The sequence below is a fragment of the Apteryx mantelli genome, chromosome 27 (genome assembly GCF_036417845.1).
Source record: "Apteryx mantelli isolate bAptMan1 chromosome 27, bAptMan1.hap1, whole genome shotgun sequence".
Lineage (NCBI taxonomy): Eukaryota > Metazoa > Chordata > Aves > Apterygiformes > Apterygidae > Apteryx > Apteryx mantelli.
Window position 1 is genome coordinate 1,245,778 of NC_090004.1, and position 24,178 is coordinate 1,269,955.

At 41.8% G+C, this 24,178-nt stretch overlaps 1 protein-coding gene across 4 annotated transcripts in view; it reads right to left on the reverse strand.

Annotated features, from left to right (window-relative positions):
- The window catches only part of SCMH1 (Scm polycomb group protein homolog 1), an 82,807-nt gene that overhangs the window by 49,645 nt on the left and 8,984 nt on the right, over positions 1-24,178 (reverse strand). For 3 of the 4 annotated variants that reach the window (XM_067311381.1, XM_067311380.1, XM_067311378.1), the window contains exons 2-5: positions 11,659-11,743; positions 8,265-8,333; positions 2,138-2,208; positions 1,124-1,358 (exon numbers count right to left, since the gene is read on the reverse strand). In XM_067311381.1, coding sequence (XP_067167482.1) covers positions 1,124-1,358; positions 2,138-2,208; positions 8,265-8,333; positions 11,659-11,683 — 400 coding nt within the window. In that variant the 5' untranslated portion in view covers positions 11,684-11,743. Of the gene's footprint in view, positions 1-1,123; positions 1,359-2,137; positions 2,209-8,264; positions 8,334-11,658; positions 11,744-13,259; positions 13,285-24,178 lie in introns of those variants that run through there. The other variant, XM_067311379.1, reaches the window with a different exon arrangement.

The following is a 24,178-nucleotide window of genomic DNA, read 5'->3' on the forward strand; positions in this document are numbered from 1 at the left end:
GGAAAAAGCTGATGGATGGCAACAGTTTTGTGTTAAACACACCTTTGAGAATGACACAGTTGCACACAGGACCAGAAGACTAAAGCAATGGGCAATGGCCTGTGATCAGGACACTGCTAGGGCTATAGGCCCATACTGCCTCTGTGATTGCGTGTCTCTTCCCAGAAAAAAACTTGGATTCATCATGTTCATATACAGGCGATCACTCAGGATCACTTTCATACGAGGAAAGGCTGAGAGAGCAGGGACTCTTCAGCCTGCAGAAGAGAAGACTGAGCAGGGATCTTATCAATGTGTCTAAATATCTGAAGGGAGGGTGTAAAGAGGATGGGGCCAGACTCTTTTCAGAGGTGTCCAGCAACAGGATGAGAGGCAATGGGCACAAACTGAAACACAGGAAGTTCCATCTGAACATAAGGAAAAACTTCTTTACTGTGAGAGTAACAGAGCACTGGAACAGGTTGCCCAGAGAGGTTGTGGAGTCTCCATCCTTGGAGATATTCAAAAGCTGTCTGGACACAATCCTGGGCAACGTGCTCTAGGTGACCCTGCTTGAGCAGAGGGGTTGGACTAGATGATCTCCAGAGGTCCCTTTCAACCTCAGCCATTCTGTGATTCTGTGAAAAGCCATCACAGTCACTCTGCCTTCAGTTTTACTGCCCATATCCATGGGTCACTAGGACTTTTGCTTGTCCTTCCTTTGCTTCTTTGTACTCTAGGAAACTTAGTGGCTCTGCGATTTTTTCTGTACGAATGGCTGGAAAATGTGTTTTTCCTTTGAAGTACATACGGAGAATTTCAGAAGGCATAAGAGCATTATCAGCATATGTTAAGCCTGTGCTTGAGCTGCAAAGAGTGCAAGAAACTAATCTGAGTGTAAAGAGCTTTCATCTACACTGCAAAACATCTCCCTTCCCATACCATGATGCGAACATGGAAATATGGAACCAGTATGGTGCACATCTGATTAACAGACCAAGCTAACAGGGCTGGTCTACATCACAGTAGCAGGCAGGGGAAGTCCATGTGCCTGTCTCCAGTACAGAAATATAAGCTGACCACCGTTTTCCCCACAGATGACACAGGTGCTTGACACTGGCTGGACAGAACAGCTTCTGCTCACCCAGTGGAGGCTGCAGCATCCCTCCATTCTTCTCACAGTTTCCTATAGGCTGGATTTCGGCTGAGTCCACCAGCCGCCAGAAGTCATTCTTGTTATCACTGCCATCGAGACGCAGGCGGAGGCGTGCGCCTGTCAGACCCACCACAGTAGCAATACAAGTGGAGGTGGTATTCCTGGGGTCCTGGGCTTCTAGTTTCATACTGATCTTGAATTCATTGGTAGGTGGAGTGTATGACTGCAAAGAACAGAACAGGGACCCAGTAAGAGCCATGATTTCTAATATACGCACCATCCCAGTCATAGAGCTTAAGCCCTGGGTGCTTCAAAACTGGTTCTGCCAAAGATTGACAGGCAGCATGTAGGCAGGCACCATAGGGCAGCAAAAAAAGTTCATAGAGCCCTGGCAGATCTGCCGCTCAGACTACCAACATGTGGCACAGCAACATTTAGATAACTAGACCTATCTTTTTCTCTTGGGCCTCTTTTCAGGAGAATCATCCACCTGCCATAAAGCCCCAAGACCCAGATATCACACTGTGCTGCTACCCCCCATTCTGACCCACACATGACATGCCAATTCAGTCCTGGATCCCCTTTCAACCCAGTAATCTACACAGTCAAGTACCTGATGACCAAGAGGTCACTATTCCACTCACAAAGATCTAATGAATTCTGTAGAAAATCTCCATTTTTGGACAGGATCCAGCAGAACTTGTATCACAGCCTACTCAAAACTCCAAGAGCCAGTGTTTAGCAGAGAATAAAGAGTGTTCCAACATTCCCATCCATGTACATCTGAGAGTTAAATCTTCTGTGCTGTTCTGTAACATTTGCAGTGTCTAAACATATCTGTTTTATCTTTGCTCCAACACATTTGGATTCCTATTAAGTCTCTAATATTCTTAAGCATTTCCTTGCCAAAAAAGGGGGTCTATCTTAAGTAAGGCACAGAACTGTTTGGGTCACAAACAGACCACTCTCCCTGGCCTTTCTTGTTTCCATTCACCTTCTTACCTGCTTGAAGCAATGGGCAGGAGCTGGGATGGCACATGTCTCCTTCAGGTATTTCTCCCAGGTGAAGTGACCTGAGAAGAGAAAAAAGGATTCAAATAGGAGCTTACGAGCAAAAAGCTCAGAAAAGGGACAGCAGGACTCCGAAGGCTAGCAGTTCTCCACTTCTCACAGAGGAGGTGCTCACAGGCAACATGTTTTCATCAAGATCCTCTGATGTTTGTGACTACAAAAGATTTACAACTGCAGCTGACAGGCAGAACAAAGCGTGATATTGCCTACAGCATGTCACTGGTTCTATGCTGCTGATGTAGGTCTGCAAAAAGCGAGGATCACAGCCTATATCTTAATATAGAATATCCAGCAAAGACTGGAATCCGTGGCGTCTTCTAGACAACTGCCCCTTAAAAATCATACACTAAACGCATGCTCAGTCTGGGGATCATGAACAGCCACTGAGGGATAAGAGCTAAAAGCAGCCCAAATCAACAGAAAACTTCACATTCTGCTGACACTGTGGTTCACACCTTAACACTGACACCCCCTGTCCAACATGCACACAGCCTGCCTTAAGAAACCAGCAGATGCAGGCAGGTATCACCCAGTCTCCAGTAGCTGATTAACGGACAGGCCAGTAATTAATTTCCTGTCCACAGCTTAGGCAGGACTGAAGGCAGGGATCCTCTAGGCAGCAATTTACTGAACAGAGCGGGTCGTATTCACCACCAAAGCCCCTTCAGTTGAGTACTGCTGTTAGGGGAAGTATATTTTATCACTGACTGCACCGCTCTTCCACGTATATCCAGGAACAGTAAAAGCACTATGCTATCAAGGGGAACCTGTTGTTAAATGAGGAATTAAAAGCTCCCGTGATCCAAGCAAATCATGACTTTTGCCATTTAGACTGAGCAGCTGGGAAGGGATCCTTCCAGCATGACATTAGCTTGAATTCATCTGAATAGCTCCCAAGAGACCATTGCTTTCAAGTCATTTCAAGAGCATTGGAGGCAGCACAATTAAAGAGTCAGTTACCACTTCCTTTTTTCATGTCAAGCTTTTAATCAGTTTATTTTCAAAACAAAAGCTATGTTAAGAGCCATTTCAGCTACTGCAGTGCCCACTACACCTCTAAAAATTCAGACATTAAGATCAACACACATTATTTTTGTTCTGTCTCATATCAACCCTTAAGGGCTTGATAATCTATGAGCTCCAAATAAATAACAAACACAGCTTTCCTGCCACCTCCCATGCAGATCACTAGCGTGCTTTAAATACAGTGGAAAAGAAAAGAAAAAATAAACTAGTTTCACTGCCATGCTGGCTTAATATATTTCTCTTTACAGATGCTGACAGCAGCTCTCCTTTCTTCAGAGTACACATTTCCATCAGTTGCCACATATTTTCTGTTCAGCCTGCAGTCTTACACTGGGGTGAACGAAGAAATTGAGTATTTCACTGCAACAATGTTCTCACAAAAAAAAAAAAAAAATTCTTTTGGGTTAATTGAACATACAGTTTTACATTCGTATACATCAATGAAACTCTTTGAATGAATACTTTGTAATAAATATACAGCCGGAGTCTATACAAAACCTTGCACTCTTGACGTGAAAATACCTGGATACATCCCACCCATCAGTTTTGGTTCCAGTTCTGGTCTCATCCAAGACCAGACTCACAGTTAGGAGGTCCATGGCCCTTCAGAGGCACTTTTCCCTGGAGCACAGAGGATGCCTATGGTGACAATATCCAGGGAGAGAAGTGCAGGTCTGAACAAACTTATTAAAAAGGATCAGCTGCTTTTGATGATTTTACTTTTAAAAAAAATTCACCCTCCCCTCAATTGGTTTCAATCCCTCAATATTAAAGCTAGTTATGGTTTTAATCCTTCCACTTTTCACTTACTTGAACTAACTGAAGCCATTCTGCTTTTCTATAGCAGTTCACATTGTAGTAGAGATCAACACTATAAAATTCCAGTGGGAGCAGTAAATTTCTGAGACAGCTGTGTGCCTCTAAAAATAGTGTCTGGACATGGAATTTATTTGAAATTAATTCTAAAGTCTGTTGGGATCCAACCATCATATGAAGACACACACAACACTAAAACTGCAACTACTTACGACTCACATTTTTGATGACTTATTTTGCAAAGAAAAGCAGGAGCAGCAGAAAGACTTCTCTAAATTCTAACAAAAAATAGAAACAATATAGCAGAGTTAAGTCTTCCTTCCTTCTCCATTTGGCATTGATAATTTCTTTACATAAATACGGAATGATAAGCATAATAAAAGACTGTTTCTTTTTCAGAATTACAAAATAGGACAGAAAATGCATACTGAACTGTGAGGATCTCACCTTTGCCTTAACATGAGAGGGAGCCCAGTACAGAATGTAGGGAATGGTTTTAAATGAAAACAGTAATAATGTTTAGCTCATAACACAATGCTTTTTATCCAGGAATTTCAAACTACTCTTAAACACAATGAAATACGATCAACTTTAACCTAAAAACCACAAAACGAAGGCACAGAAAGAATAAGAAGAAAATGGCATAACACAAAAGTTGGGCTTTTTACAACAAAGGGAAAGCAGCCAATAAAATAGGAAAAAAAAAGCAGGAGATACTTAAGACTTTTAACCAGGGAGCAAAGAACAAGTCCAGAGCTCTGTACCTGAAAAACAGCGCGTACTGTCGAAGACAGATACATCAGGCTCGGTTGGCTTAACCTTAGGTCCTCTGGCCTGTACCCAAATCCTGCTTGCTATATTGATCCAAACTCAATTCCAAACAGCATTCAATTCCAAACATATCTGTTCTAAAGCCTAACGCACCAGATGTGCTATCTAATAGGAGGCTGGGATACTGAATGCCAAAGCTGCTGGGTGCCTGCTGATGCCATTTCACAGGCATGCTGCATACAGAGATTATAAGGCCAAAGGGTAACACTGGGAACATCTTGTTTGGCCTTCTAGTTAGCAAAGGCTAACTATCTTGTATTTTATATTCTCTCAATATTCTTATTCACATTAATAAATCACATTTTACTGTGGTGGGACAGGATATTTTTGTCTTTGAGATGCTTGTTTCGTATTTGGCCCAGGTAGACAGCCACTGGAGAATGTTTTCCAAGTGTCTATCAAAAAAAGCTGGTGGCTTTAATCCAATTCCTAGTGAACTACTCAGCTTCATGCAATACTAGCACTTCAGCCAGTGCTAAAATATCCCTTTTACTGGCGGTGGAGCAGGAATGCCAAGGACAGAACTGCCTTTAGAGACTGAAATCTTCTCTCACTATGAAAAGTAAAGGGGATCACTTGGCCTGCAGCTGTTGTTGGCTTTCAGTACAGTATACAAAATGTCCTGTCAGTCCTAAATTCACCCTCTATTTGCCCTGGTCTCTGACTTCTCTTTTGCTCCTCCAGTTCCTCTTGCACAGTACACCATACTCTCACAAACCAGAATGATCATTCATTTGACTGGACCTTGTTCCTCAGTTTCACGTACATCAATTCTTCTTTACAGTAAGAAATGAGAGAAGACGTTTAACGAGAAACACTACGTTGCTGTAATTACAGCTGTGATCTAAACAAAAGCCAAGGACTGTAAACCTATATGACTCCCCATAACTCAGCTGTGAAAATGCCTATTAAAGGTGACTTTGTCACTTTTGCTTGCCTGGAAAGTACCTTATTGTGTGCTTAATCCAACTGAAGATAATACTTGCAGGCAGAGCATCAGAATTGGGCTCTCATCTCTTAACCTTCAAAAATATTTATTACAGACAAAACACTCCACATACCCAAGCAGTCAAACTACAGTAGTTGTGAACAGTACAACTCTGCACCCTTCTGTTTGTATTCTCATAAGGTTGCATTTACTGTTTATCTTCTGCCCAGAATTTAAATGAAGATGGAGTCTCTGTCTTTAACTGAAGTCTGGTTTGGGTTCCATTAGCATTTCAACCCCCAAGGGGTCATCAATCCAATTGAAATGATACATGTGCATTTCAGGTCACGTCTGTGAAGGAGAGTGTGCCCTACCCAGATCAAGGCATCCCATTAAAGTCTGCATCCCATATGTGCGTCTGCTAACTACTGTCAAGGCAGCACATGAAAGCAGCACAGTATGATCAAACTCAGTACGAAAATTAGCAGTACATCATCTCTGCTCGCAGATCCAAACGCAACAGTGGCCTTCCCTGACAACACGGCACAACCTTCCAAAGAGCCAAGTTCTCTCACTGTGATGGCACAGTTCCTGCACTTCTTATTTTGATTTAGTTTTGGGGCACTTTGTTAAGCTATCAATCTAGTTGCACTTTCTCCACCAATAACAGCTAGAACTGATAACATAATACTGCTTACTCCACTGTCTTGCTCAGAAAAAACACAAGAATATGTGAACCAAAATTAATCGATTTCAGATACCAACATGCTGTCTGCTTTGCTTCTTTTTAAAGGTGTCCCAATTCAATTTTAACTTTGAGAAGAAAATCCTTTCATGCTGTACTATGGAGTGCCATTTGCCAGAAAGCTGCTGTAGCTGCACACTCACTGCTATGTAACCAAGCTTTATGGGCTGTGACGTGTTGCTTAGTGTTTCTCACAGGGAGGCGATCCCCACTGTTACACCATGCACTCGCTGAGCACACAATTAACACATAAAACAGCATGTCTACAGCATTCCACTCCTAGGTCTGTAGGCTCTGAGATTTACCGAGGTGCTGAAATTGGTGCACAGGATTATCTCGAATGATAACGGCGAAGCATGCCTCCATATGAATTTCACAGAGAGCTCCATTTCAAATGAGCCTTGTCACCGAAAAAAGCCAGTCCTCTGACACATGGAAATGGTATAGCGTGCAGCAAAGAAACTGCAGTGGAACCCTCAAAGCCCTGAAGGTAGACTACACACAGGGTATTGAACTGTGATGGTGCCCTATAACAGCATCTAGAGCTCAACACGTGGTGACAGAGGATCCAGGACTTTCTCCGAGGTGCTAAAGAGCTTCTTCCCCTTGGAGAAGGTGCTTCCCAAACTGTGATCTGCAGGACTTCAATACAAAGGTAGATAAGGACAGATGATAAGCCACTGAAAAGAATGCTGAAGACTGATGGTGGCCACAGTCCAAAGTATTTGAGAACCACAGTCCTGAATCCCACCTCTGGGCCCACTCTAACTGAGCCTCCAAGGCACAACAGCCACTTCAGCTCTCATAGGGGCTCTACGAAACACAAGAGCGCCTTTCATGAAGGCAAATATATGTTTCCAGTTAAAAATGATTAATCTCAGGAAATGCTTTAGTTTCTTATGGCTCTGCAATGTGGGAAATCTGGACATCAACTTTTTAATCTATGTTTGTAAGCAAAATATGGGCCCTAAAATCTTTTACTAAATTATACAAGCCTTATGTAAACTCCACACAGTTGGAAGTTGCCTGCATATCCCCCATGAGAGATAGCAGGAACTATCAGTTCTGTAAACTTAATCTGCAGATGCTCTGCACAGGACCACAACGTGTCCTGTCAACGAACTGCATAAACCATGATCTCCAAAGGGAGAGGGAAGTGATTAACTCTTGTGCTACTACCTCCATCGCTTGCCCTTAGCTCTGAAGAGACTGCCAGCTGGGCTGACTCACAAGGGGCTCCTGTCTGCTGGGGTAGGCGCCAACTTCCTGCTGCTGGGAAAGAGGGAATGTGTAGTATTCAGTGGTCTGCTACAGTCGCACCACATCCACCCTACAGAGCTAGGGCTGTGTTAACCACTTCCCTGAATGCACAAGAACAGTTCACATAGGACTTAGGAAGTCCCTTACGTCTAGGACACATGCAAAAATATGGGCAGAATCACTCATTTGGCACTCAGGATTGGACAGTAAGAAACAGATACACTCTATCTTGCTTAAATGAAAAATGAGTTAGCTTTAGCTGTATGTTTACCCCTGATGTCTTCTCAGCAATTTTTTACTGTGGTCAGAGTTAAACATATGAGGACTGTTTAAAGCAGTTTGTATCTGTAAACTAACTTGGCATGCAGCAATTGTAAGTTCTAAGCAACTCAGTAAGCTCTGAGGAAAAAAAAGGGAACAGAAGGGAAGAAAGGTGAAACATGCCTTCTTACCTTGGTACTGGGAAGGAGACTCTGATGGGCGGCTGTACTTGTGCTTTTTACCATCCTTCCAGTCTATGGCTAAGACAAGAAATAAAGCATTTGAGTCAGTGAAAGAAGCCAGATGATGCTCTCTTCAACATTAACTGGTCATGTCACCCGCTTTACACGTGTGTGCTACCTCAGACGAGAGAAATGACCTCCCTGTCCTCGACCCAGGTAACATGGATATCTACACCTAATTATGTACCTTTTTTTTTTTTTTTTTTTTTTAAATCTATGGGGCACATTCCCTTCTTCCACATAGGTCAAGAGTAGGCTTGATACCCAGCCTCAACAGGCCTGCACATCTTAATGTCTGCTTAATCCTTACCAACCAATATTCTTCCACAATGGCATGCAATAATGTAAAAAACAGCAAACTGATATATTTTCATCCTTTTAACTATGTTAAGAGCTGGCAAGGCTCAGTGGGAACAAATGCTGAAGTCACTAAGAACTACTCACATGCATGTTGAACACCTAGAAGGGGAATCTGAATCGTGTCTCTTTTATCAGCTAAAAGTTACTGCAACTATTCTTACACAGAAAAAAACACACATAGAATCTAGACCTTCTCCGGTGATCTGGCTAATCAGTTTTCCTCCCAAAGTCCACACAAATGTCAGGCCCATTTCACATACAATACTAGGGTTTTAGAGTTAGAAACAGGCTGATCACTGTGTGTCCTATGCAACTTATAAGAAAGCAAACTAGCACCCCACAAGTTGTGCAATGGAAGGAGCCAACTGGCTCTAGAGAGCACCTCATTAAAGCTACCTGTGGTGACAACTGCTTTGGACCTCAGAGATGGGAAGTGGCAAAAAAAGGAAAAAACAAACAAACAAACAAAACCCCTCAAGTCTGTTCCCCAAAGACTGATACGGCAAGAAACAGGAGCTCCCATCCCCACCTCTCTTTAGCCTTCAGCTAAATGGGAGTATAATAGAGTAGTAAGCCATAACAGAGCTTGCATTACTCAGCTAGAATTGCCTTCCCTGAGTGAGCTGCTCATCAAAGGGGGCTATTCCATGCACTGATAGCTGACTAATGCGCACCTAGGAATACCTTTTAGCTATTACAGTCTAGGCTCATTTGTTTTACACAGCATTTTTAAGGCTATTATAAAAAGCAATTTTGTAATGCTCTATGAAACGTACCTTGCTACCATGAAAAGTAGTTCCTTGTGAAAGGAACAAAAAGGGAAAAAGAAAAATTGCAAGACAAGTTTTAAGTTCTCTTGACAAGTGACTGAAAAAGGCAAGTTGTAAGCTGCTACTAAGTGGCCTGGTGGATAAACTTGAGCTGTTTAAAATGGCTTCTGAACCATTATTTTTGCAATCTTCTCTTCCTGACACCTCTTTTTCAATACAATGGACAAGAGGACTGCATGTATGTTTTATCCTTTAAATGTAGAAAGACATATAGAATATAGCCATGGCATCATTAGAAGTAGACCAGCTAAAATTCCTCCTCAGAGAGACACAAAAGAATGAAAAAGCTGGAAGGATACCCTTACTATAACTGTATTCTGATGAAGGATGGTACTCTGCTGTCTCCTTAAGAAAGCAAGAATAAAGGACACAAAGTATCAAAGTCAGAAACAAAAAAGACTCCTAGGATGTGCAATGCTCTTCTCAGTGTTGCTCTGTAACACAGTGTTCATGCATTCAAAGGGACATTTACTTTAGGTAACCTATCACCATATTCTGCAGCTTAAGTTACATTTCATTGTTAATCTTACAGATGTCAAAATCCTCATTAAATGGGCTGCAAAAAGCAGCAAAGGGGGAGAGACACTGAAGAAACGCAAGAATTCCTGGAGGCAAATTACATTAGCTAACACAAAAGCAGAAGTCAAATGCATTATTAAAAAAAAAAAAAAGAAAAAAGAAAAAAGCAGGTAAGTAGGACAGAAACCCATCTGCGTACAATACAGGTGTTGATTCTGGAACATATGGCACAGCATTCACAACACACAGGTCACAACAGCAATGCTGGCTGGAGGCACCCTGCTCCATGAGGCAAAAAGATGACAAGCTGTGTGTGAGGCTAGATCCAGGCAGCCAGGTCTGAGGCCGCACTGCTGACTAATCAACCTGCCTCTTTTATTACCAAGCCCTCCAGCTGCCTCGCAGCATGCTCTCCCCATTCCCTGTTTTCCTTCATTTATTTTCACTTCATTAAAGGACAAGCCGTGTTAGAAAGAGGATAATGCTTCTGCAAGATGAACCACCAGAGAAGCAAAGGGGACATTTAAAAAAAAAAAATAAAGGAAGGAGAGAGAGAGAGAGAGAAATCGAGCATAGAAATCTCCTGCAATAAACCCTGTGTGCCTGTAGCAGATGTGAACAAAGAACTGCAGAGGATGCTTCATCCTCTACTGTTCTCCCTCCCCCCCTCCTCTGAAGCGAATGTGATGAGATCACTTCAGTCAAATGCACGTGTATGGAACAACACTAAAGGAAATCTATATATATATATTTTTTAAGAACAAAAAGTACAAGCAGGTCAGCTGCAGACAGCCTGTTTGAGTTTACCCTTTTGTTTAGGCAAACAGGACACAGGTAACATGCTTGTAGCTGTCCTGAGCACTCGCATGCTGCCATTGCAACTGCATGTAATGAGATGAAAGATTCAGGCCATGAGAGGTAAGTGTCTGTAATATGTTTCATCTCCACAAGGTAGGCTGGTCTTTGGTTTCATGCCTCATTAGAAGGGGGAGGCTTGTGCCAGCAGAGAACCAGGATGCCTCATGCTGGGAGCACTAGCAGATGGTGCATGCAGCGGGCTCCACAGAGCAATATCACCACCTGACATCGTGCTCCAAAAGCTGTAGGGGTGCCACGAGGCTTGCACGAGCTCCCACCAGCCAGCCCTGCCTCCCACACCAGAATGAGCACTTCTGGCTAAGTGCTCCCTTCAAAACGTAAGAAAAAGCAAAAGCACGTGGGGCAGCTGTGTGTGCACAAGAAGGTAAAAAGGACTTCCCCAGCTACGGGGAACCGGGTATAGTACCAGCAGCTACAGAGAAACCACTCCAGTGACCCAGCCCAGGGTGTCCCCAGGAGCATGCTGTGTGTCGCAGGCAAGCTCGCTCGCTCTCTCTCGTCAGAAGCCTGCTCTGGCACGGGAATGGGCTAGATAACCGGCGGGGATTCTTCTTCTATTGATTTTAGTGGTAGCATTATGAAGGACTCTTTTGTGATCTGCCAGAGAAACAACTCCCTTCTTAGGGCTCTGTTTCAAACTGGGATACAACCAGGATGCCCCCCATTACTCCCTCCCCCTGTCTTGGCCTCCTAATATTCTTTAGTCTAGATCAGCTAACTAAAGGGTCTTCTCTATACCAAGCATTACTGCTCACCTTTTTGAGGGCCTGGTTTCCGCATTATATCACCTGCCGCTGTCCTTATCCTGGAACTGGCTTGGTTTTAGATAACTGAAGATGTCTAGGACAAAAGAAATAAACATGAGAAAATTCCCCAATTCTGAAACATACAATCAGCTGCAACATGAACTAATTACACAGTGGGGAGAAAATACAAGCTCTTTCATCGCAGGGTAGGTAGAAAACCTCCTATTAAACGCAGACAATTCATTTCAAATCCCTTGAAACTAGATGTCTTTCTCCAACATGTGGACAACTTCAAATTTATGCCAGCGGGAGCAGCATAAATAAGCAAGAGAAGCATATGCCAATCTCTGCGCTAACTATACAGCAGGTCCTGCGAGCCTGTGTAGAAGGGGGTGTCGTTCTTGCTTGCTAACAAAGAGAGGCAGAGCTGAAATTTATGTAAGGAAACACATGGAAACATAACATTAACTCTGGCAAAGCAGCACCACAGTCCCCAGCCCGGCACTTGTGATTCAAATGGCTCACAGCAGTTCTGGGTAATAAGGATGAGAAATTGGACGATGACCCAGGAAATATTTTTGCTATTACTACTGCAACGAGCGTCCAGATTGCCTTATTTTTTCTGCTGGTGGGACAAAAACTGGCTAGACTGTCCCCCCAAAAGAAGGAGGATTTGCACTTTTGTTATAAGCAAACGTTATAGAAAATCAAAACTCTCGGGAGATAACGCTCTAGATCTGCATGCCAGAGACCACTGCTCCCTCCATCACCAGTCTCGCAGGGCAGGGCAGCAGTGCCTTCCGCATGCAGCAAGCAATACGCTGAATGTTGCCAAATCCTGACAGAAAATATCTAAATGAATGGCTAAGTCACAAACAAGCCCTTAGGAAAGCTAGTAAAAGCATGTTTTGACACTACACTAACTAATGAAAGATTAATTGTGTCAATACAATTCCATTTTGTTCACAGTGGGGCAGTCAAGCTGGAATATCGCTGTAAAAGGAAGCCATACCAGAATACAGTGCTGAATTTCTGCTTAGAGGGATATTTACGGATCCAACTTGGCTAGAAGTTGTGATTTTGAAAAGCAGCCTTTTTCCAAAGCTAAGAAAAATGAAGAATTTAATCTTCTGGAAAAATGTTAAAAAATAAAGCTTTTCTATGCAGTACTTTTTAATATTAAGCAATCTCTGAAATAAGACTAAAGAAAGAAAAAAGTTGTTCTTTTAATCCAAGCTAAAAGGTACAAAGCAGTCTCTTACCGCCTCTCATAAATAGTATGTGTTTGTCTGTGCATACTTGTGAAAAGAGTAAAGTTTCTTTTCCTTTTAATAACTTCAGGTAATCTACATGTGAAAGCTTATTTACAACTTTTAATGCTTCTTTTCATAATTTTCTTTAGTCATTTTTATTAAAAGCTAACAGTCATGGTAGGAAAAGTCCTCCAGCCATAAAACTCAGGGTGAAAGGTGTTATATAAAGGCACCAGACTAGTATTCACAATCTCTGGCTATGATCTCCGCTGTTTGCTTGGCTCCCCCTGTGTAAAGTGCCCAGACATGAGATTTTCTAAAGTACCTAAGTGACTGCTAATCATAAATCTCACTCACTTGGCATGTGATTTGTGGTCCTGTGCCACTCAGATGGCTTTTGAAAAGCTGCTTCAGTCTAAGCACTTCAGAGCCATGCATGGGAAGCATATGTAACTCTTCTCTGCAGAAATTTTGGGAGGAAAAGTTCATGAATGTGAAAGAGATATTCAGACACTATGCTTGGAAGACTACAGTTTAGTAGAAAAAGTAAAATAACTCTACCCTCAGTCCTCGCCCACACAGTGGGTAGAAAAATCCTAACTAACTTTAAAGCACATGGATGACTGCTAAAGCCCCACAGCCTATACCACTTGCAGTCTCTCCTGGAAGAGAATAAGACTTTGTATATATTTTCTAAGACAAAAGAGAGGCTCTTCCCCAAATGAGAAGACTTAGATAGTCCGCATGAGGACTGCCACTCTGTTAAAAGCTATGTGGGTATGAGCCTGGGGTAGCTCACTCCAAAATCCACTTCTAAAAAACAGTATAAACAAAATTGCACCATATTGGCTCCTTCCATCCTTCGCAGTCCTCCAACACCATCCATGGCTTTGCACCATCAAACTCCCCCATATGTTCTCACACCACACGACAGGACACATAGTAACACATAGTTTCACCATGGAAGATCAGCACAGCCCTCACATTACCTCAGACACTTGAAAACGAAACAAATATGCATAGTAATTGGCATGTTTTAGGGCCACATGACACCAAGAGCCAGGACCAAACGCTACAGTGTGGCTTCAGCCTATCTGCTCTAGAGGCAGCTAACCCCAAGCAGAATGGATATGAGCCAGTCAGCATCACTAGCTTCATGGACAGGGATTAGTCCCTGCCCTCTCTTATTTAGCCATAAAGACATAGCCTCAGCCCTTCTTAAACTGGTATAAGGTAGGCTTTACAAATGTAAAGGCTTTGGATATCGTAATTCCCAATGGTTATAATTTCATTAGTAAACACCATTAATGAAAGCTGCAGATACAGAATACCAGCAGTTTAACCAGGCTCTGACAACATGGCAAAAAAAAATCCAGTGTGTCTGTTCCTCCCTGCCCCCCCAAAAGCAACAACAAAACAAACAAAAAGGCTGAGCTTTGTCTATAGTTGCCCATAGAAGTTGTACAATCTCCATCCTTGGAGATATTCCAAGTGCAAGCTGCTATGATCCTCAGCAATGTGATCTAACTTCAAAGTTGAATCTGACTTCAAAGTTAGCCCTGTTTTGAGTGGTGGGTGTTGGTCCAGATGATCTCCAGAAGTTCCTTCCAACATGAACTACTCTATGATTTTATTTCACTAATAACTATTCAGAAGGGAAGTGTAATCACCCTATAGGCTTTAACAAACTTGAAATACCCTAGGGAAGATGGTGAACTTCAGTCTAGACAAAAGAAAGTAAGTGGCAAAGAGATAAGTGAATAGGCAAGGCAGGAGAGGAAATAATGCTGTCCAGATATATTTGCTCTATTACACTGTTCTGGGATTGAACACTAAGAAAGTCTTAGAAGAAGAAATAGCAGAAGTTACAGTTTGGTATCTAAGGGGGAAAAACTATTCACACAGATAAGAATTTGCTTAAAAACAGTAGACACAATATGTCCCAAAGAAGAACTTGCTGGCTGGGTCAATGGCATATTTAGGAGGTAATTTTACTTTTGCATCAAATAAAGCAGTTGAGAATTACAGAACACAGGCCAGCGCATTCTGTAATTCCCTATCTGCAGAACCTGCCACTTGTACAAAAGTGGGTGCCAGTATTAAAACTCCCATCTTTTTCTAAAGATATATTTCTCATGCTTATGGCTATCAATTTACTCTTGAAAGTATGGAGCACAGAAACAGTCTCCTGCGGTGTTGGTTTCCTGAATTTACATCATGAAAGCACAGATCAAGGTGCAAATTCATTTCAATGGGATGTTAACTTCGAACCTAAAAAGGCCAACTGATTTGCTGTCTTTTTTTTAAAGAGATTAAGTGCCTTTCCCACAGTTCCAAACTAACTTCTACTCACCTAGATATCAAAAGTGCCAAAGGCTCCACTGAACTGTCACAAGTTCTAATTCCTCATCATTTCTACAAGGCAAAAAAGTAAGTACAAATACTGTGGCATATCAAAACCTAAAAACATAGAGACAAAATGAAAAAGTTTGCATTTAATTGTGGAAAGGCTAGGTTACTAGTTGCATTATTCATGTTCATATTTAATTCATTTAAAACATCCAAATTTAAATTTAAAGACAGCTGCAACAAACATTCCCACTTGCCACAGCAAAGCAGCACAGAACTTGACACAATTTAAGTTCAGCTTGCTAATGAGTACATGGGACCGTAGCTGTTAAGCACTTTTGATATGAATAAGATCACATCAACTGAGCTGATTATAAACTAGTTCAGCTTTTGTAAAATGAAACTATCGCACAAAGAAGGATTTAAAAGACTAGACTGATTAGTATAAAAAGGAGAAAGACCACAAGAGAGGCATATAAAATAATGAATAGCATAAAAGGAGTGAGGGGACTCCAAATTATCCTTTCCAAAGTGCAGCAAGGCAAATCTGTAACACCGAAAAAAAACCCAACCCATACACAAGTATATACGAAACAGAAAGAAATTTTGTTTATTCAAAACTATCAAACATGCAGCTTCCTCATGGAAGACATTATCAAGACAAGTAAAACAATAATACTAAAAAAGGACGAACACACTCAAATGCAAAACTGCATTTATATCAAATGAAGCATGAATCTCACAGGCCACCAGTATTCTCACTTCAGGCAAAAGGCTGGCTGAAAGGTGAGGTGAACAGCAAAATCTTGCCTACCGGTATATTGTTACATTAGCTGCTGCATTTTGGCAAGGAAAGCTGAACACTTACCTTCCAGCTGAGCTGCTGACACCTGGTCTCTGCCAGAGGCAGGACACGAGTTTAAGACACAGTTTGGTTAGCTCCTCAGTGATCTCCAGAATTCAAATGCTACCTAACCCATGATTTCTCGTTCTTAATCCCCTCTACGCCAGACAGCCTTCACAGAGGGCATTCCTGACCTCCCTAACACAGCGAGCGCAGGTTATCTACTCCCTCACGAAGAGCTCTCCAGAGCAACATCTTGCAAAGCTGAGAAATACTCACTACGCCAATTTTAAATGCTACTTAATTCAAGCCAGCTGCAGCAAAGCCTTGTCATGAAACACAGGGAAATCCATAAAAAAAGCAATAGCTGGAAGAATACTTGGATTTAATACAATACTCCAAAGAGGGCCAGACCACTGGACAGAGAAAGTCACAGAATGAAGATCTACCCATTGGATATATTTTGCTTTTTCTTGCTCTACTCTATGTCAGTTTTGTAGAAAGATGTTCAAAATAAAGGCAGCATACAGGAAGCCAGAGCTGGAAGGAATATCTTAGGGCCTCCAGTTCAGAGACTCATTCTCTCAGGCAAGCATGCTATATAAACATTGTCAAATTGCATCTTAATCTAATTAAGTTCTCACCCCCACTGATCTTACCACCAAGCTGTTCCAAAAGCTCATCCTCATCACCCCTACAGGGAGAATGATTCAATTTACCTGTGCCAGATTGGAAGGCACCTTATGGGTTATGGGGTAGCCTGCTCTGTAATATTCTTCTGAACGCTGCAACAGTTTGGCTGTAATGCCAGTGCAACAAAAAGTGGGAAAATGTGGATGGAAGGCACTGTCACAGCTATACAGACCTCATAAGATGCATGTAATCTCTTTATCTACAAAGCCACTGCTGTTTCAGAGTGCATAATTATGAAAAGAGTTAGAGCTGAGATTCTGAATGTCTCTCCTATACCCTTCTTTATTCTACTAAACGCACCACTCACATCTGAATTATTTCCTGGGGTTGTTTGGACTTCCTATTATATGAGGAAGATTATGGTGAACCTTGGGATGGAGGCCAAGTTAGTTCACAGAGCTACCATGTTTGATTGAATGAGTAGCTGAAGTTTTACTGACAGCATGCCAAGCTTCAAACCTCTTAGGACAATACGGTTGCCAGCAGGCAAGATGTTTTTAGAAAGAAGAGGCAGAAAACTACCAACAGTGAAGCTGAAAAAATGGTTTTATTGGGTTGGATACATATCCCACAGATTAAGATCATGAAAAAAAAGAAAACTCTGAGTATTGCCAGAGGACTGTGAGAATGACAGTTTGTAGAAATCTCATGGGACAGCAACAAGAGAATCCTGATGGCTTTTCATAATGCAAAATGCCTGCAGTCATTGATTTTTTTCCCCTCAAAAACATGGGTTGTCGAGAACCCTGCTCAGACCTGCTGGTAAAAATCCCTTCCATATAACTTTGCTTCAAATGAGTTTTACTTCATGGGTATCTTTTCCATCAGACAACATCAACATTTCCAATCATAAAGAGCTATCACTTACAAATTCCCTCAGGAAATGCTAGGACAGCATTATCTGTTACCTTCTTGGGAAGGCTGACTGTAGTCACTCCAACTGGTGGGTTAGGCAATTCTGGATACTATTTCAGCACAGATCCCAGCTGCAGAGTGTTTTGTACGCCTGTGCGCGCACGGAAGTTACAAAGAAGGGTCTAGTTACGTCTAACTAGGTCAGAAAACCAAGAACAGAGACTTGATGAGATGATATGTACCACTATGTCAGTCTGCTCCTTTACCATCTATCTTGACGCCTTTACTTTCAGCAGTGGAGCAAAAAAGGTACTGTCAGCCTACTTGTGAAATTAGAGGACTGACAGCATTTGATTTGGAGCACTTTTTTATCTTTTGATTTTCCCACTGGACTTAGTTCCTCAAATTCTTGTCTGACCTGAAGACCCCAAAAGTCTTGATGGTCTAAAATCATGTTCTTTTTCCTCTAAGTGTGCTTTGCTTAACCAGCTGACTGACCCTTCTCCTCTGGTTAGGACCCCAACGAACAGGACAGAGCTTCCAGCATGCATCCTGAATACCAATGTCTTCAGAGCCAGCTACAATCAATAAGTAGTATTAAAATGAAATGACAGACAAAGCTTGTACTGGATCTGGAATGAGTGGCTACAAATTTAAGAGGTGAGTCAGAATTTAGTTCCTTCTACCTCTTTGCTGTTGTCCTCCTTGACAAGACCGGAGTTTGGTTTCTTCTTGTTTGTGCAAAGCCATCTTTTGGCAGCTCTGAACAAAGGTAGATGAAGCTACAGCATCTCTTGTGCGATCTGAAATCTCTAATGGCTGCAAGACATTAAGTTAGTTTTCTATCTTCTCTTTGTACCAGAAAGATTTTGTGTCCTTTCCAACATCGCTTTCTCTGGAACTAATTTTATCTTTCTACCATGTAAGAAGTGGACTGATAAACTCCAGACTTCATGGCTGGCTCTTCAGAAACACATTCTTGTGAAAGATATTAAGATACTGAGGTGTCTTTAAGATCTGATCATGAACAATACATTTCTCTAACCCCTGGGCCAAATCTCAGGGGAGACCATATTTTAAGGGAGAAAAAAAAAACATGTAAAAAACGTGGATAGAATATGTCTGTAACGAAAATATCAACTTTATGACTTCCTTTGAACACCTTCAGGTTGGAGGGGAGAGAAGATGGATCAATCTGCTAGAAAATGACAGCTGTATCATCAGACACACTGCTCAGCTGAGTTCAAGGGAAAGCCAACTGCTTAGAATGAGGGGGAGAACCAGACACCACTGGAAGGAATCACTCACCACCATGAGGGATTTCACAGGAGTTACCACTTTTCATGACTGCTGCGGAAATGAAATAAAACCTTGTAGGATTCCAATAAAATTTTGCTCCTCTCTCAAAAAGCCTCAGCATGGGCCTTGACTCAAAATAGAAACATCTTCCTATATATCACTGTGAACAGTCCTTGCTCTCCCTGAAGATTCAGGAGATTCCAACAAAAGAATACATGTTTAGCATGCTCCAGGAATAGGATCCTCTGGCTGAGAGAAATGGAGACAGAGAACAGCTTAAAAAAAAGAAAAAAGTAAAAAAAAAAAAAAAAAAAAGCCAGATTAGATATTTTGGCTTGAAACTGTTGCTGATGAGCTGGTAGTTAAAACTTGCCTGCTCCATATCTATCATTTCTATAGAGATGGGAATTAGAGCTCTGGCTCTTCAAATCCTCCTTAGAAAGCGCAAGTTTGACCACTGTAAGAAATACACAATCAATGAAAAACCAGAACCTTCGTTTTCAGACTGGTTTTGTTTTGCTTCTTAAAAACTATCAACCCACCATGCAGGCCAAAGGGAAACGGAGAATTCTGAATTGTTCTTCCTGGGGGCAGTACTGTGTCCAAGGTTTGGAGCAAAGATCTGGGCTGCCTCCAATTCCCAGGGAGGCAGGGAACATCCCACTGTGAAGACTGTCTGACTCTGAGCAGACTTAAGCTAATCATAGAAAACAAATTCCCCTGTCATTATAGTTAGGGTTAATAAGATTCATTATGTTTCTGAATTATTCTAGGCAGATTCCTTTACTGTCAGTCTTGCTGTTGAACTTTCATCCTTTGCATGGCTATTTCTTCTCCTTGGGTGAGGAATGCTCATGTGCTGCATCCGGATGTGAACAAGCTCATCAAGACTGTAGCTCACCATAAGTCTTCATAAACAGCAGGTCTCTGTTTCTTAGTGTTAAGCAGAGGCATTTCTGACTTATGTCACAATCAAAACTCCAGCGGAGCTCTGCCAGTTCAGAAGCATTGTAAGAGAAACCAACATGGAGGGTAGACTTTTTTTGGACAGATGAGGCACTTAATTAGCAAAAATGAAAAGAATATTCAAATATTTCAGTAATATTCATCTCTGTGGCATTCCTCACAAGGCAGTCTTTTACACACAGGAAATTGAGGGACTGAAGGACTAAATGACATACTAAGTGCTGTATAGGAAGAACATGCCAAAGCAAGGAATTGAATCCGTATGCTCTAGGCTGATGTTCCTGCCACTGAACCATCTGCGCTATAATTATTTGGTGTCAGTACGACTCACACAATTGAAAGTTAGTTTTCTGTCTTTAGAAGAGGAATGGCTTGGGCTACAGCAGTTAAAGCAATTCAGTGTGCCATACCAGAACACCCAGCACCTAATCCACAGGGGCTATCTCTAAATAAAGGAGAAAATTTATTACATATGTGGTAGAAGGTGCTCTTTAGTGCTCAGCAGTCCTGGATTCCAGGCGTATTCTGACCATAATCTGCCACGTTGTTGGAAGGAAGCCAGGCTACATGCCAGTTTTTGCATATCTGGGTTTCCCTTCAAAGGAGTCCCAGGAGCACGGGTAGGTGCAGAGATACAGTGCACCCCAACAAATCTCTGTACTGGGTCAAGCATGCAGCGCACCTTCCCCACCATCCACACATAGCTGGTGTGCGCAAGCTGAAACCAAGGCACTGAGCAGAACCCTCCTCTCCTGTAAGTGTTCACTCAACCCGTGGAGACTCAATGAGGAGGCCAAACCTGTACAGGCAATAAAGGAAGTTTTGCAGCACTGTGGTTATTTTAATCTGTACTGAGCCATGTGCCAAATCTAAAACCTATTAATGAAAGCAGATGGCTCATAGGAGACCTTTAAATTGGATTCTGCCCATGACCGTTATGGAGTTACCCCTTACAAAAACATACAATAGGATGCTTGAACAACATGCTTAAATAAGAATTTAAACAGGAGTACATGAAAAAAAGTGTGGTTTCCATATCATCATCAGGCTGTAACACAGAGGCACAACCTTTCTCTCCCCACTACATGACTGGCAAACAAAACATCCCTCTCATAGTAAGTTGTGACTGCTTCTCCTGATGGTAGTTACATGCACTATACACATGGCACCAGAAATGTGCCCCACACTGTAAACTCCTTATATAAACTCCTCATAGGTCTGTGTTTATCACCCAGTATGTGTACTCTACCAAAAAAATGTAGAATTAACCCTATACTTACTCTCAGCCAGGCTCTACCTCACTTAAAAACTAAGCTCTTTATGGAATGGGAGATATGGAAGTATCACATAAATACATACATGACTTGTAGTACTAATTAATAAAAGTATTGTAACTCCAGGAAAGTAATATATACCCTGTCCCTAGCAAGGGGAAATGAGATAATCCAGAAAGAAATGTCTGAATTCCCGCTGCATCTCTACAGAGAATGTCACAACAGACTGTGCAATGACACCGCAAACTGAATGTCAAAATTCTAGGAAAATTTTGCATTAACTATTCCTCATAAGTTTTATAAAGTTTTAGCATAACGTCCTCAGGAGATAGCAAGCAGGAAAAGGCAGTTTGAAGGAGGAAAAAAAGAAAAGAAAAAAAAGAGAGGTAATTAGGAGACATAACAGAAACGTAAATGAGGAAAACCTTGGAGAAAGAGGGGAAGGAAATGATCCAGTCCGTTACATTACCATGCAACTTCCAAGTATCCCAATACAGAGAAGGAGGAAGCTCCCCAAGGACAGATATACAGGGCAAGGTGTTTCCACCGACAGCACAGAAAGGGAAATGAGAGCTGTGCGGTACACAAGGGCAAACCAGCCCTGAAGAAAAGGTAAGGGGCAAAAGCACCCCTCTCTCTAATGGGCAGAGATACTAGAGAAGTGGAGGAAGATGATGATTACATATACTTAGAACAGCATTTTCCAGTCTCATGCTTCAGTTCTGTAAGTGATTCTAATAGTTAAATTGAATGTTTAGTAACAACCCTTGGGAAAATAAACAAGATGAAAACTTTTATCCTTAAGCCTCATTTGGTATCAAAGCAATCTCTAAGTACGTTACTTAACTTGCATGACATGCTCCATTCCTACAGCAAAATCTCAATGTTTCTTTCATCCAGCACAAAGTAATAAAGTTCTCTAGAGTTAAGAAATGTGCTTTATACCCTGCTGCAGTGGTGAGTCTGGGGTCCACTGCTGATACGGTCACATCCTCAGAAATTCATTTTCAGTCTCTGGCTGGCAAGCAGCAATAGGGGGAATGAAATGGCCTGTGACTCAAAAGTCACACTTCACTTAAAGGTGAATTCTTTCTAGATTCATATAACAAAAAGCTGTCACTGACTCAACATCCACACAAACAACCTTCCCAGACCTGATAGATACCACTATCTCCATCCTTCTGAATCTGATTGAAGTTTTTCTCTCAAAAAAGACAGAGCAAAACGATCCCTTTAGTATACATATCCTTAGAGTGAAAAAGCTCAAGGTCTCCCTTGCCAAGCAGCAGACAGATTCAGAGTCAAGTTCTTGCTTCTAACAATTCCAGTAGTAGATTCTTCTTGTTTAAATGAGGGATATTAGTGAAAAAGCTCCAACTGATCTGTCATGTCTGCAAAGGAAGAGTATTAAAAAAATAATAATTTGAATCCTCACTGTATGGAGCAGAGCCACACAAAACCAGACTTACTACTGCTAGAGCTGAAGATGAGTCAGCCCCTGCTGCTACTTTTAGCATGGAGACCCAGATAACCCGATTCCTGAAAGCGAGAGTGACTCCTGGGAGGGCGAAGAGAGAGGCTATGCCATTATTTCTCCCGCCTGACAGCCTGCATAAGAGCAGCAGGCTTGATCATCCCAGAGCAGCGTCCTGCCAAGGCAGCAGGGCCCCACTGGAGGAAGAGAGTTCAGAGAAACTCCCTGTAATCCAAAGAGAATGGCATGCCAAGGCAGGAAGCAAGCATCTTTGTTTTATTTTCTCACTCATGTCGAGCTATATTAATTCATCTATTCCTTAGAAAAAGGAAAGGAAATTGCAGCAGGGCAACATGTCTAGAGAGACTAGAAGAGCCAGACATGCTGAGGATGTGTATTAATTACTGCTTCCTATATTTATCCTGAGTATAACTTTGGTCTCATCTGTGACTTAAGGAGCTGGAGTCCCAGGAGTCAAAACTGTAAATCTACTGAAAGAGGTGAAATATCCTCTACAAGCTGCAAAGTCTGGATATAAAGAAATTCTAACAAGTGCCCATCAAAACTTCTGTAAATTTTAATAAGAAAAGAAACAGCAATCTAGCTGTACACAGAAATGTTATCTCAAGAGAATTACTACGAGAGAGTAAAAATTACTAGCCAATTCCTGCAAGGAAGTCTGAACAGACTACTTTTGGTTATGTAAAGAAAAAGTTGTTAGGCTGTTTTACATTCCTGATGGGTCAAGAGTTTGGAAACAGTGGAGAAAAAGAAAAAAAGAAAGAGTGAGACTGTCAACTGTCACTATGGAATCTCTTATTTTGGCAATAACGTGTAGGTACAGTAGATGCCAGTAAAAAAAAAAAAAAATGACCACAAGCCACCGAAAGTCCATCCTGCAGCTATGAAAGTATGTTCACAGTCTGCCAAACAACTAATGAAAAAAATACATCGTTACAGAGTGTATCTGCTAGACATTAAACTACCTGCTGGACATTTTGTACAGCTTATAAAGCTGTAAAATATCACAGGGCATTTAAAGATTTCCCAGCTGACATCAATATGAAATAACTGAAGAGACTCAGAACAAAACAAATCCTCTAGCCAGACATAGTGAGTGGATAGCACTGACTATATATTGCCACATATACAAACAGAAATTGTCTCAGCAACATACAGATGAGAGCAAAGCTCATAGTGATGGAAAATGAGTCAAGATAACAAAGCTGTCCCTCTGCCTTACTGTAATCCTGCAACAGTAGTGGGACTGCCCAGATTTACAATTCAGAGGACTGGATAACGCCAGGACGGGGTCAATCTTTTGCACTGTCTGAGGCACTGTCAATTCACTGTTGAGGTCCAGAGAGCTGTGACTCTTGCTCTACTGATGAACCTCTTGCCACGCTGGGGGACGTATGTGGCACCCTACAACCTTCACTCTGGCACTGCTGAAATGACAAAGTGGAACTCACCGCCAGAGACACATGACAAACCAGGTGAATCAGTCATCTGCCAAGTTTTA